At 41.8% G+C, this 14,848-nt stretch overlaps 1 protein-coding gene across 2 annotated transcripts in view; it reads right to left on the bottom strand.

The window, feature by feature from the left end:
* The window catches only part of LOC123994175 (serine/threonine-protein phosphatase 2A 55 kDa regulatory subunit B beta isoform-like), a 107,583-nt gene continuing 92,735 nt past the window's right edge, over window positions 1–14,848 (bottom strand). For both annotated transcript variants that reach the window (XM_046296702.1, XM_046296703.1), the window contains exons 7-10: window positions 2,117–2,286; window positions 1,558–1,649; window positions 821–944; window positions 1–255 (exon numbers count right to left, since the gene is read on the bottom strand). In XM_046296702.1, coding sequence (XP_046152658.1) covers window positions 100–255; window positions 821–944; window positions 1,558–1,649; window positions 2,117–2,286 — 542 coding nt within the window. In that variant the 3' untranslated portion in view covers window positions 1–99. The remainder of the gene's footprint in view (window positions 256–820; window positions 945–1,557; window positions 1,650–2,116; window positions 2,287–14,848) is intronic.

Below are 14,848 nucleotides of genomic sequence, written 5' to 3' on the forward strand. Positions count from 1 at the left end.
CCCTCCATTCCTCTCCTCGTGTCTCTCTATCTCCCCTCCATTCCTCTCCTCATCTCTCTAGCTCCCCTCCATCTTCACTCCATCCTTTTCCTCTTCTGCCTAGGTGACCTTGTCCTGGAAGATGTAGAGGTTGTTACTGGCTGCCACGGCGATGATGTTTTCCTGTGGGTGCCAGGCGGAGTGGAGGATCTTCTTACTGAAGTCCAGACTGTCAACAGTCACCTCGTCTTTACGACGCTTCCCACCCACACACACCTAGAGAGGAGAGGAAGTGGGAAGAGGAGGTGAGAAGAGGAGGTGAGGAGAAGTGAGGATGGTTGAGGAGAGGAGATGAGGAGAGGTGAGATGAGTAGAGGAGGTGAGGAGTTGAGGAGAGGAGGTGAGGAGAGGAGATGTGAGGAGAGGAGGTGAGGAGAGGTGAGGAGAGGTGAGGAGAGGAGATGTGAGGAGATGTGAGGAGAGGAGGTGAGGACAGGAGAGACTTCATGAGCACATACTAACACAGATTGTTAGTATTTCCTCCTCTTCAGTTTCATGTAAAAAAAAATCCTAACATTGGACATTTGCTAATCTTACACAAATCCATTAAAACAAATCCATCAATGGCCTAGGGTTGTCTAGCAATCTGCACACATACCATGGATTACAATCTGGCCTCTGCTATTTCAGCACTCTATCTTTCAACTCTAACTCTCTCTATCCAATAACCATACAAAGACTTACAAAATATACCGCATAGAATCTTTTTTTGGACATACCATCAACCCGAAAGAAACGAGTTTTGGCACATATTTGACATGTAAATGTGTTACAGTATTACCTTGCGTGGTTTGAGGATGGCCCGGGGTTTGCTGTTCTCTCTGGACGCCTCCAGAGTCACATCTTTCTTGGTGTTCCGATCAAACATCCGGAAGAAATTATTATATGACCCCGTCATTATGACACTGGAGAGAGACAAGAGGAGATTTACACACAGACACACACACATACTGTACACACACACACACACGCACACACGCACACACACACTAACACACGCACACTAACACACACACACTAACACACGCACACTAACACACACACACGCACACTAACACACACATACTAACACACACACACGCACACTAACACACACACACTAACACACACACACGCACACTAACACACACACACGCACACTAACACACACACACACACTAACACACACACACACACACACACGCACACTAACACACACACACGCACACAAACACACACACACTAACACACACACACACGCACACTAACACACGCACACTAACACACACACACACACACACTAACACACACACAAACACACACGCACACACGCACACACTAACACACGCACACTAACACACACACACACAAACACACACACGCACACACTAACACACACGCACACGCACACACACTAACACAAGCACACACGCACACACACACTAACACACGCACACTAACACACACACACTAACACACGCACACTAACACACACACACACACAAACACGCACACGCACACACACAAGATCACACTCACCTGTCTGACCCGTTCCAGACACACTCAAACTTGTCAAAGATGCAGTCGTTCTCGTACAGAGAACACAGCTTACCCCTCAGGTAGTCATGGACCTGGGAACAAACAACAAGATCACTATTGTTACATTGTCACTGATATGAACGATGAAACTACCCTTCTGTAGAGCAAGGTGTTTAGATAAATCAAATCAAATGACATAGACAACCTCCCCTTCACTCAACCCAATCATCTGTCTTCCCTACCAATTACCCCAGGGAAGACTTACTGAACCCTGGATTCATTTGTAAGACTAATACTGACTGTTAGTAAACCCCCCACAGTGACCCACAGTGACAGGTGACTCCCGGTCTACACTATCTGTTCAAAGACAGCCATACTGGGAAGGTCAGATCCTGTCAGGCGCAGAGTGATCGTGTCATCAGTCAGGCACGGGATGAACATGTCATCATGAAGCATGTCTAGGGTGTGAAGTAATCAAAAGTCAATCAATAGTCACACACACATGCACGCATCCACACACGGCCACAAGCATGGCAAAAAAACACACAGCGTACACTACCTGGTATGTCTGGACCGGTCTGGTCTCCATGTTGAGGTCCCACACCTTGACCGTCAGGTAGTCCCGTGTCATCAAGAAGCGCCCGCTGTGACTAAACTTGATGTCTGAGATGGAAGAGATGATCTCTGAGAAAAATGAACGAGTGGAGGGGTCCTCTGGCTCCTCAAAGACTGAGGGAGGGAGGGAGGGAGGGAGGGAGGGAGGGAGGGAGGGAGGGAGGGAGGGAGGGAGGGAGGGAGGGAGGGAGGGAGGGAGGGGGAGGGAGAGAGAGGGAGAGAGGGAGAGAGGAGGGAATGAACAGTTACACCACAGTAATAACCAGCTGAATTGAATGAATTCTCTGTCTGCTTGGTGTGTGTGTGTGTGTGTGTGTGTGTGTGTGTGTGTGTGTGTGTGTGTGTGTGTGTGTGTGTGTGTGTGTGTGTGTGTGTGTGTGTGTGTGTGTGTGTGTGTGTGTGTGTGTGTGTGTGTGTGTGTGTGTGTGCGTGTCCCCTACTATGTTGACACAGGGAGATCAGCTCTGTGTTGTGTCAGTGGGGAGTCTAACGAGGGATGTAAAACGAGGGGATAAAGGGATGAGCGAGAAAAGAAAAGAAATCAATGTCACGGCACTGGGCTTACTGGAGTCCTGCTGGATTAACAGGTGGTATTCATCACAGGGCTGTGTGTGTGTGTGTGTGTGTGTGTGTGTGTGTGTGTGTGTGTGTGTGTGTGTGTGTGTGTGTGTGTGTGTGTGTGTGTGTGTGTGTGTGTGTGTGTGTGTGTGTGTGTGTGTGTGTGTGTGTGTGTGTGTGTGTGTATACCTCTGTCAACAGTAGTACACTATATAGGGAATATGGACTCAACAGTAGTACACTATATAGGGAATATGGACTCTGGTCAACAGTAGTACACTATATAGGGAATATGGACTCTGGTCAACAGTAGTACACTATATAGGGAATATGGACTCTGGTCAACAGTAGTACACTATATAGGGGCTCTGGTCAACAGTAGTACACTATATAGGGAATATACCTCTGGTCAACAGTAGTTCACTATATAGGGAATATGGACTCTGGTCAACAGTAGTACACTATATAGGGAATATGGACTCTGGTCAACAGTAGTACACTATATAGGGGCTCTGGTCAACAGTAGTACACTATATAGGGAATATACCTCTGGTCAACAGTAGTTCACTATATAGGGAATATGGACTAGTACTATATAGGTCACTCTGGTCACAGTAGTACACTATATAGGGAATATGGACTCTGGTCAACAGTAGTTCACTATATAGGGAATATGGACTCTGGTCAACAGTAGTACACTATATAGGGAATATGGACTCTGGTCAACAGTAGTACACTATATAGGGGTCAACTCTGGTCAACAGTAGTACACTATATAGGGAATATACTCTGGTCAACAGTAGTTCACTATATAGGGAATATGGACTCTGGTCAACAGTAGTACACTATATAGGGAATATGGACTCTGGTCAACAGTAGTACACTATATAGGGAATATGGACTCTGGTCAACAGTAGTACACTATATAGGGAATATGGACTCTGGTCAACAGTAGTTCACTATATAGGGAATATGGACTCTGGACAACAGTAGTACACTATATATATAGGGAATAGGGAATATGGACTCTGGTCAACAGTAGTACACTATATAGGGACTCTGGTCAACAGTAGTACACTATATAGGGTTCAATATGGACTCTGGTCAACAGTAGTACACTATATAGGGAATATGGACTCTGGTCAACAGTAGTACACTATATAGGGAATATGGACTCTGGTCAACAGTAGTACACTATATAGGGAATATGGACTCTGGTCAACAGTAGTACACTATATAGGGAATATGGACTCTGGTCAACAGTAGTACACTATATAGGGAATATGGACTCTGGTCAACAGTAGTTCACTATATAGGGAATATGGACTCTGGTCAACAGTAGTACACTATATAGGGAATATGGACTCTGGTCAACAGTAGTTCACTATATAGGGAATATGGACTCTGGTCAACAGTAGTACACTATATAGGGACTCTGGTCAACAGTAGTACACTATATAGGGACTCTGGTCAACAGTAGTACACTATATAGGGAATATGGACTCTGGTCAACAGTAGTACACTATATAGGGAATATACCTCTGGTCAACAGTAGTTCACTATATAGGGAATATGGACTCTGGTCAACAGTAGTACACTATATAGGGAATATGGACTCTGGTCAACAGTAGTACACTATATAGTGAATATGGACTCTGGTCAACAGTAGTACACTATATAGGGAATATGGACTCTGGTCAACAGTAGTACACTATATAGGGAATATGGACTCTGGTCAACAGTAGTACACTATATAGGGAATATGGACTCTGGTCAACAGTAGTACACTATATAGGGAATATGGACTCTGGTCAACAGTAGTACACTATATAGGGAATATGGACTCTGGTCAACAGTAGTACACTATATAGGGAATATGGACTCTGGTCAACAGTAGTACACTATATAGGGAATATGGACTCTGGTCAACAGTAGTACACTATATAGGGAATATGGACTCTGGTCAACAGTAGTACACTATATAGGGAATATGGACTCTGGTCAACAGTAGTACACTATATAGGGAATATGGACTCTGGTCAACAGTAGTACACTATATAGGGAATATGGACTCTGGTCAACAGTAGTACACTATATAGGGAATATGGACTCTGGTCAACAGTAGTACACTATATAGGGAATATGGACTCTGGTCAACAGTAGTACACTATATAGGGAATATGGACTCTGGTCAACAGTAGTACACTATATAGGGAATATGGACTCTGGTCAACAGTAGTACATATAGGGAATATGGACTCTGGTCAACAGTAGTACACTATATAGGGAATATGGACTCTGGTCAACAGTAGTTCACTATATAGGGAATATGGACTCTGGTCAACAGTAGTACACTATATAGGGACTCTGGTCAACAGTAGTTCACTATATAGGGAATATGGACTCTGGTCAACAGTAGTACACTATATAGGGAATATGGACTCTGGTCAACAGTAGTACACTATATAGGGAATATTGACTCTGGTCAACAGTAGTACACTATATAGGGAATATGGACTCTGGTCAACAGTAGTACACTATATATAGGAATATGGACTCTGGTCAACAGTAGTACACTATATAGGGAATATGGACTCTGGTCAACAGTAGTACACTATATAGGGAATATGGACTCAACAGTAGTTCACTATATAGGGAATATGGACTCTGGTCAACAGTAGTACACTATATATAGGGACTCTGGTCACAGTAGTTCACTATATAGGGAATATGGACTCTGGGGAATATGGACAACAGTAGTACACTATATAGGGAATATGGACTCTGGTCAACAGTAGTACACTATATAGGGAATATGGACTCTGGTCAACAGTAGTACACTATATAGGGAATATGGACTCTGGTCAACAGTAGTACACTATATAGGGAATATGGACTCTGGTCAACAGTAGTACACTATATAGGGAATATGGACTCTGGTCAACAGTAGTACACTATATAGGGAATATGGACTCTGGTCAACAGTAGTACACTATATAGGGAATATGGACTCTGGTCAACAGTAGTACACTATATAGGGAATATGGACTCTGGTCAACAGTAGTTCACTATATAGGGAATATGGACTCTGGTCAACAGTAGTACACTATATAGGGAATATGGACTAACAGTAGTACACTATATAGGGAATATGGACTCTGGTCAACAGTAGTACACTATATAGGGAATATGGACTCTGGTCAACAGTAGTACACTATATAGGGAATATGGACTCTGGTCAACAGTAGTACACTATATAGGGAATATGGACTCTGGTCAACAGTAGTACACTATATAGGGAATATGGACTCTGGTCAACAGTAGTACACTATATAGGGACTCTGGTCAACAGTAGTTCACTATATAGGGAATATGGACTCTGGTCAACAGTAGTACACTATAGGGGACTCTGGTCAACAGTAGTTCACTATATAGGGGACTCTGGTCAACAGTAGTACACTATATAGGGAATATGGACTCTGGTCAACAGTAGTACACTATATAGGGAATATGGACTCTGGTCAACAGTAGTACACTATATAGGGAATATGGACTCTGGTCAACAGTAGTACACTATATAGGGAATATGGACTCTGGTCAACAGTAGTACACTATAATAGGACTCTGGTCAACAGTAGTACACTATATAGGGACTCAACAGTAGTACACTATATAGGGAATATGGACTCTGGTCAACAGTAGTACACTATATAGGGAATATGGACTCTGGTCAACAGTAGTACACTATATAGGGAATATGGACTCTGGTCAACAGTAGTACACTATATAGGGAATATGGACTCTGGTCAACAGTAGTACACTATATAGGGAATATGGACTCTGGTCAACAGTAGTACACTATATAGGGAATATGGACTCTGGTCAACAGTAGTAGTACTATATAGGGAATATGGATATCAACAGTAGGACTCTGGTCAACAGTAGTACACTATATAGGGAATATGGACTCTGGTCAACAGTAGTACACTATATAGGGAATATGGACTCTGGTCAACAGTAGTACACTATATAGGGAATATGGACTCTGGTCAACAGTAGTACACTATATAGGGAATATGGACTCTGGTCAACAGTAGGGAATATGGACTCTGGTCAACAGTAGTACACTATATAGGGAATATGGACTCTGGTCAACAGTAGTACTACTATAGGGAATATGGACTCTGGTCAACAGTAGGGACTGGACTGGTCAACAGTAGTTCACTATATAGGGAATATGGACTCTGGTCAACAGTAGTACACTATATAGGGAATATGGACTCTATATAGGTCAACAGTAGTACACTATATAGGGAATATGGACTCTGGTCAACAGTAGTACACTATATAGGGAATATGGACTCTGGACAACAGTAGTACACTATATAGGGAATATGGACTCTGGTCAACAGTAGTACACTATATAGGGAATATGGACTCTGGTCAACAGTAGTTCACTATATAGGGAATATGGACTCTGGTCAACAGTAGTACACTATATAGGGAATATGGACTCTGGTCAACAGTAGTACACTATATAGGGAATATGGACTCTGGTCAACAGTAGTACACTATATAGGGAATATGGACTCTGGTCAACAGTAGTACACTATATAGGGAATATGGACTCTGGTCAACAGTAGTACACTATATAGGGAATATGGACTCTGGTCAACAGTAGTACACTATATAGGGAATATGGACTCTGGTCAACAGTAGTACACTATATAGGGAATATACCTCTGGTCAACAGTAGTACACTATATAGGGAATATGGACTCTGGTCAACAGTAGTACACTATATAGGGAATATGGACTCTGGTCAACAGTAGTACACTATATAGGGACTCTGGTCAACAGTAGTACACTATATAGGGAATATGGACTCTGGTCAACAGTAGTACACTATATAGGGAATATGGACTCTGGTCAACAGTAGTACACTATATAGGGAATATGGACTCTGGTCAACAGTAGTACACTATATAGGGAATATGGACTCTGGTCAACAGTAGTACACTATATAGGGAATATGGACTCTGGTCAACAGTAGTACACTATATAGGGAATATGGACTCTGGTCAACAGTAGTACACTATATAGGGAATATGGACTCTGGTCAACAGTAGTACACTATATAGGGAATATGGACTCTGGTCAACAGTAGTACACTATATAGGGAATATGGACTCTGGTCAACAGTAGTACACTATATAGGGAATATGGACTCTGGTCAACAGTAGTACACTATATAGGGAATATGGACTCTGGTCAACAGTAGTACACTATATAGGGAATATGGACTCTGGTCAACAGTAGTACACTATATAGGGAATATGGACTCTGGACAACAGTAGTACACTATATAGGGAATATGGACTCTGGTCAACAGTAGTACACTATATAGGGACTCTGGTCAACAGTAGTTCACTATATAGGGAATATGGACTCTGGTCAACAGTAGTACACTATATAGGGAATATGGACTCTGGTCAACAGTAGTACACTATATAGGGGATATGGAATCTGGACAACAGTAGTACACTATATAGGGAATATGGACTCTGGTCAACAGTAGTACACTATATAGGGAATATGGACTCTGGTCAACAGTAGTACACTATAGGGAATATGGACTCTGGTCAACAGTAGTACACTATATAGAATATATAGGGAATATGGACTGGTCAACAGTAGTACACTATATAGGGAATATGGACTCTGGTCAACAGTAGTACACTATATAGGGAATATGGACTCTGGTCAACAGTAGTACACTATATAGGGAATATGGACTCTGGTCAACAGTAGTACACTATATAGGGAATATGGACTCTGGTCAACAGTAGTACACTATATAGGGAATATGGACTCTGGTCAACAGTAGTACACTATATAGGGAATATGGACTCTGGTCAACAGTAGTACACTATATAGGGAATATGGACTCTGGTCAGTAGTACACTATATAGGGAATATGGACTCTGGTCAACAGTAGTACACTATATAGGGAATATGGACTCTGGTCAACAGTAGTACACTATATAGGGAATATGGACTCTGGTCAACAGTAGTACACTATATAGGGAATATGGACTCTGGTCAACAGTAGTACACTATATAGGGAATATGGACTCTGGTCAACAGTAGTACACTATATAGGGAATATGGACTCTGGTCAACAGTAGTACACTATATAGGGACTCTGGTCAACAGTAGTTCACTATATAGGGAATATGGACTCTGGTCAACAGTAGTACACTATATAGGGACTCTGGTCAACAGTAGTTCACTATATAGGGAATATGGACTCTGGTCAACAGTAGTACACTATATAGGGAATATGGACTCTGGTCAACAGTAGTACACTATATAGGGAATATGGACTCTGGTCAACAGTAGTACACTATATAGGGAATATGGACTCTGGACAACAGTAGTACACTATATAGGGAATATGGACTCTGGTCAACAGTAGTACTATATAGGGAATATGGACTCTGGTCAACAGTAGTTCACTATATAGGGAATATGGACTCTGGTCAACAGTAGTACACTATATAGGGACTCTGGTCATAGGGAATATGGACTCTGGTCAACAGTAGTACACTATATAGGGAATATGGACTCTGGTCAACAGTAGTAGTACACTATATAGGGAATATGGACTCTGGTCAACAGTAGTACACTATATAGGGAATATGGACTCTGGTCAACAGTAGTACACTATATAGGGAATATGGACTCTGGTCAACAGTAGTACACTATATAGGGAATATGGACTCTGGTCAACAGTAGTACACTATATAGGGAATATGGACTCTGGTCAACAGTAGTACACTATATAGGGAATATGGACTCTGGTCAACAGTAGTACACTATATAGGGAATATGGACTCTGGTCAACAGTAGTACACTATATAGGGAATATGGACTCTGGTCAACAGTAGTACACTATATAGGGAATAGTGGACTCTGGTCAACAGTAGTACACTATATAGGGAATATGGACTCTGGTCAACAGTATAATATGGACTCAACAGTAGTAATATAGTACACTATAGGGAATATGGACTCTGGTCAACAGTAGTACACTATAATATGGACTCTGGTCAACAGTAGTACACTATATAGGGAATATGGACTCTGGTCAACAGTAGTACACTATATAGGGAATATGGACTCTGGTCAACAGTAGTACACTATATAGGGAATATGGACTCTGGTCAACAGTAGTACACTATATATGGACTCTGGTCAACAGTAGTACACTATATAGGAATATGGACTCTGGTCAACAGTAGTACTCTGGTCAACAGTAGTACACTATATAGGGAATATGGACTCTGGTCAACAGTAGTACACTATATAGGGAATATGGACTCTGGTCAACAGTAGTACACTATATAGGGAATATGGACTCTGGTCAACAGTAGTACACTATATAGGGAATATGGACTCTGGTCAACAGTAGTACACTATATAGGGAATATGGACTCTGGTCAACAGTAGTACACTATATAGGGAATATGGACTCTGGTCAACAGTAGTACACTATATAGGGAATATGGACTCTGGTCAACAGTAGTACACTATATAGGGGACTCTGGTCAACAGTAGTACACTATATAGGGAATATGGACTCTGGTCAACAGTAGTACACTATATAGGGAATATGGACTCTGGTCAACAGTAGTACACTATATAGGGAATATGGACTCTGGTCAACAGTAGTACACTATATAGGGAATATGGACTCTGGTCAACAGTAGTACAGTAGTACACTATATAGGGAATATGGACTCTGGTCAACAGTAGTACACTATATAGGGAATATGGACTCTGGTCAACAGTAGTACACTATATATGGACTCTGGTCAACAGTAGTAACACTATATAGGGAATATGGACTCTGGTCAACAGTAGTACACTATATAGGGAATATGGACTCTGGTCAACAGTAGTACACTATATAGGGAATATGGACTCTGGTCAACAGTAGTACACTATATAGGGAATATGGACTCTGGTCAACAGTAGTCAACAGTAGTTCACTATATAGGGAATATGGACTCTGGTCAACAGTAGTACACTATATAGGGACTCTGGTCAACAGTAGTTCACTATATAGGGAATATGGACTCTGGTCAACAGTAGTACACTATATAGGGAATATGGACTCTGGTCAACAGTAGTACACTATATAGGGAAACAGTAGTGGACTCTGGTCAACAGTAGTACACTATATAGGGAATATGGACTCTGGTCAACAGTAGTACACTATATAGGGAATATGGACTCTGGTCAACAGTAGTACACTATATAGGGAATATGGACTCTGGTCAACAGTAGTACACTATATAGGGAATATGGACTCTGGTCAACAGTAGTACACTATATAGGGAATATGGACTCTGGTCAACAGTAGTACACTATATAGGGAATATGGACTCTGGTCAACAGTAGTACACTATATAGGGAATATGGACTCTGGTCAACAGTAGTACACTATATAGGGAATATGGACTCTGGTCAACAGTAGTACACTATATAGGGAATATGGACTCTGGTCAACAGTAGTACACTATATAGGGAATATGGACTCTGGTCAACAGTAGTACACTATATAGGGAATATGGACTCTGGTCAACAGTAGTACACTATATAGGGAATATGGACTCTGGTCAACAGTAGTATGGACACAACAGTAGTACACTATATATAGGGACTGGACTGGTCAACAGTAGTACACTATATAGGGAATATGGACTCTGGTCAACAGTAGTACACTATATAGGGAATATGGACTCTGGTCAACAGTAGTACACTATATAGGGAATATGGACTGGTCAACAGTAGTACTGGTCAAACAGTAGTACACTATATAGGGAATATGGACTCTGGTCAACAGTAGTTCACTATATAGGGAATATGGACTCTGGTCAACAGTAGTACACTATATAGGGAATATGGACTCTGGTCAACAGTAGTACACTATATAGGGAATATGGACTCTGGTCAACAGTAGTACACTATATAGGGAATATGGACTCTGGTCAACAGTAGTACACTATATAGGGAATATGGACTCTGGTCAACAGTAGTACACTATATAGGGAATATGGACTCTGGTCAACAGTAGTACACTATATAGGGAATATGGACTCTGGTCAACAGTAGTACACTATATAGGGAATATGGACTCTGGTCAACAGTAGTTCACTATATAGGGAATATGGACTCTGGTCAACAGTAGTACACTATATAGGGACTCTGGTCAACAGTAGTACACTATATAGGGAATATGGACTCTGGTCAACAGTAGTACACTATATAGGGAATATGGACTCTGGTCAACAGTAGTACACTATATAGGGACTCTGGTCAACAGTAGTACACTATATAGGGAATATGGACTCTGGTCAACAGTAGTACACTATATAGGGACTCTGGTCAACAGTAGTACACTATATAGGGACTCTGGTCAACAGTAGTTCACTATATAGGGAATATGGACTCTGGTCAACAGTAGTACACTATATAGGGACTCTGGTCAACAGTAGTTCACTATATAGGGAATATGGACTCTGGTCAACAGTAGTACACTATATAGGGACTCTGGTCAACAGTAGTCACTATATAGGGAATATGGACTCTGGTCAACAGTAGTACACTATATAGGGAATATGGACTCTGGTCAACAGTAGTACACTATATAGGGAATATGGACTCTGGTCAACAGTAGTACACTATATAGGGACTCTGGTCAACAGTAGTTCACTATATAGGGAATATGGACTCTGGTCAACAGGGAATATGGACTAGTCACAGTAGTAGTACTATATAGGGACTCTGGTCAACAGTAGTTCACTATATAGGGAATATGGACTCTGGTCAACAGTAGTACACTATATAGGGACTCTGGTCAACAGTAGTTCACTATATAGGGAATATGGACTCTGGTCAACAGTAGTACACTATATAGGGAATATGGACTCTGGTCAACAGTAGTACACTATATAGGGAATATGGACTCTGGTCAACAGTAGTACACTATATAGGGACTCTGGTCAACAGTAGTTCACTATATAGGGAATATGGACTCTGGTCAACAGTAGTACACTATATAGGGACTCTGGTCAACAGTAGTTCACTATATAGGGAATATGGACTCTGGTCAACAGTAGTACACTATATAGGGAATATGGACTCTGGTCAACAGTAGTACACTATATAGGGAATATGGACTCTGGTCAACAGTAGTACACTATATAGGGAATATGGACTCTGGACAACAGTAGTACACTATATAGGGAATATGGACTCTGGTCAACAGTAGTACACTATATAGGGACTCTGGTCAACAGTAGTACACTATATAGGGAATATGGACTCTGGTCAACAGTAGTACACTATATAGGGAATATGGACTCTGGTCAACAGTAGTACACTATATAGGGAATATGGACTCTGGTCAACAGTAGTACACTATGTAGGGAATATGGACTCAGGTCAACAGTAGTACACTATATAGGGACTCTGGTCAACAGTAGTACACTATATAGGGAATATGGACTCTGGTCAACAGTAGTACACTATATAGGGAATATGGACTCTGGTCAACAGTAGTACACTATGTAGGGAATATGGACTCAGGTCAACAGTAGTACACTATATAGGGAATATGGACTCTGGTCAACAGTAGTACACTATATAGGGACTCTGGTCAACAGTAGTACACTATATAGGGAATATGGACTCTGGTCAACAGTAGTACACTATATAGGGACTCTGGTCAACAGTAGTACACTATATAGGGAATATGGACTCTGGTCAACAGTAGTACACTATATAGGGACTCTGGTCAACAGTAGTACACTATATAGGGAATATGGACTCTGGTCAACAGTAGTACACTATATAGGGACTATGGACTGGTCAACAGTAGTACACTATATAGGGACTCTGGTCAACAGTAGTACACTATATAGGGACTCTGGTCAACAATAGTTCACTATATAGGAGATATGGACTCTGGTCAACAGTAGTACACTATATAGGAGATATGGACGCTGGTCAACAGTAGTACACTATATAGGGACTCTGGTCAACAGTAGTACACTATATAGGGACTCTGGTCAACAATAGTTCACTATATAGGAGATATGGACTCTGGTCAACAGTAGTTCACTATATAGGAGATATGGACGCTGGTCAACAGTAGTACACTATATAGGGAATATGGACTCTGGTCAACAGTAGTACACTATATAGGGACTCTGGTCAACAGTAGTACACTATATAGGGACTCTGGTCAACAGTAGTACACTATATAGGGACTCTGGTCAACAGTAGTACACTATATAGGAGATAGGGTGCCGTTTGGGAAGCAGCCGTAGTATTTCCACTGGGAGGTATTTATTTAACATCTTACACGATCAATCCTCAGGCTTAAATGTCAATGTATTCATTATTCATTATCATTATTCATTTCCTTCAGAGGGATATGCATATTATCAGACGCTCCCAGAGACAGACAGAGACATTGAGACATTCCTTGTCTTGACTGGGAGAGAAGACAGACAGAGACATTGAGCCATTCCTTGTCTTGACTGGGAGAGAAGACAGACAGAGACATTGAGCCGTTCCTTGTCTTGACTGGGAGAGAAGACAGACAGAGACATTGAGCCGTTCCTTGTCTTGACTGGGAGAGAAGACAGACAGAGACATTGAGCCGTTCCTTGTCTTGACTGGGAGAGAAGACAGACAGAGACATTGAGCCGTTCCTTGTCTTGACTGGGAGAGAAGACAGACAGAGACATTGAGCCATTCCTTGTCTTGACTGGGAGAGAAGACAGACAGAGACATTGAGCCATTCCTTGTCTTGACTGGGAGAGAAGACAGACAGAGACATTGAGCCGTTCCTTGTCTTGACTGGGAGAGAAGACAGACAGAGACATTGAGCCGTTCCTTGTCTTGACTGGGAGAGAAGACAGACAGAGACATTGAGCCGTTCCTTGTCTTGACTGGGAGAGAAGACAGACAGAGACATTGAGCCGTTCCTTGTCTTGACTGGGAGAGAAGACAGACAGAGACATTGAGACGTTCCTTGTCTTGA

The sequence above is a fragment of the Oncorhynchus gorbuscha genome, linkage group LG13 (genome assembly GCF_021184085.1).
Source record: "Oncorhynchus gorbuscha isolate QuinsamMale2020 ecotype Even-year linkage group LG13, OgorEven_v1.0, whole genome shotgun sequence".
Lineage (NCBI taxonomy): Eukaryota > Metazoa > Chordata > Actinopteri > Salmoniformes > Salmonidae > Oncorhynchus > Oncorhynchus gorbuscha.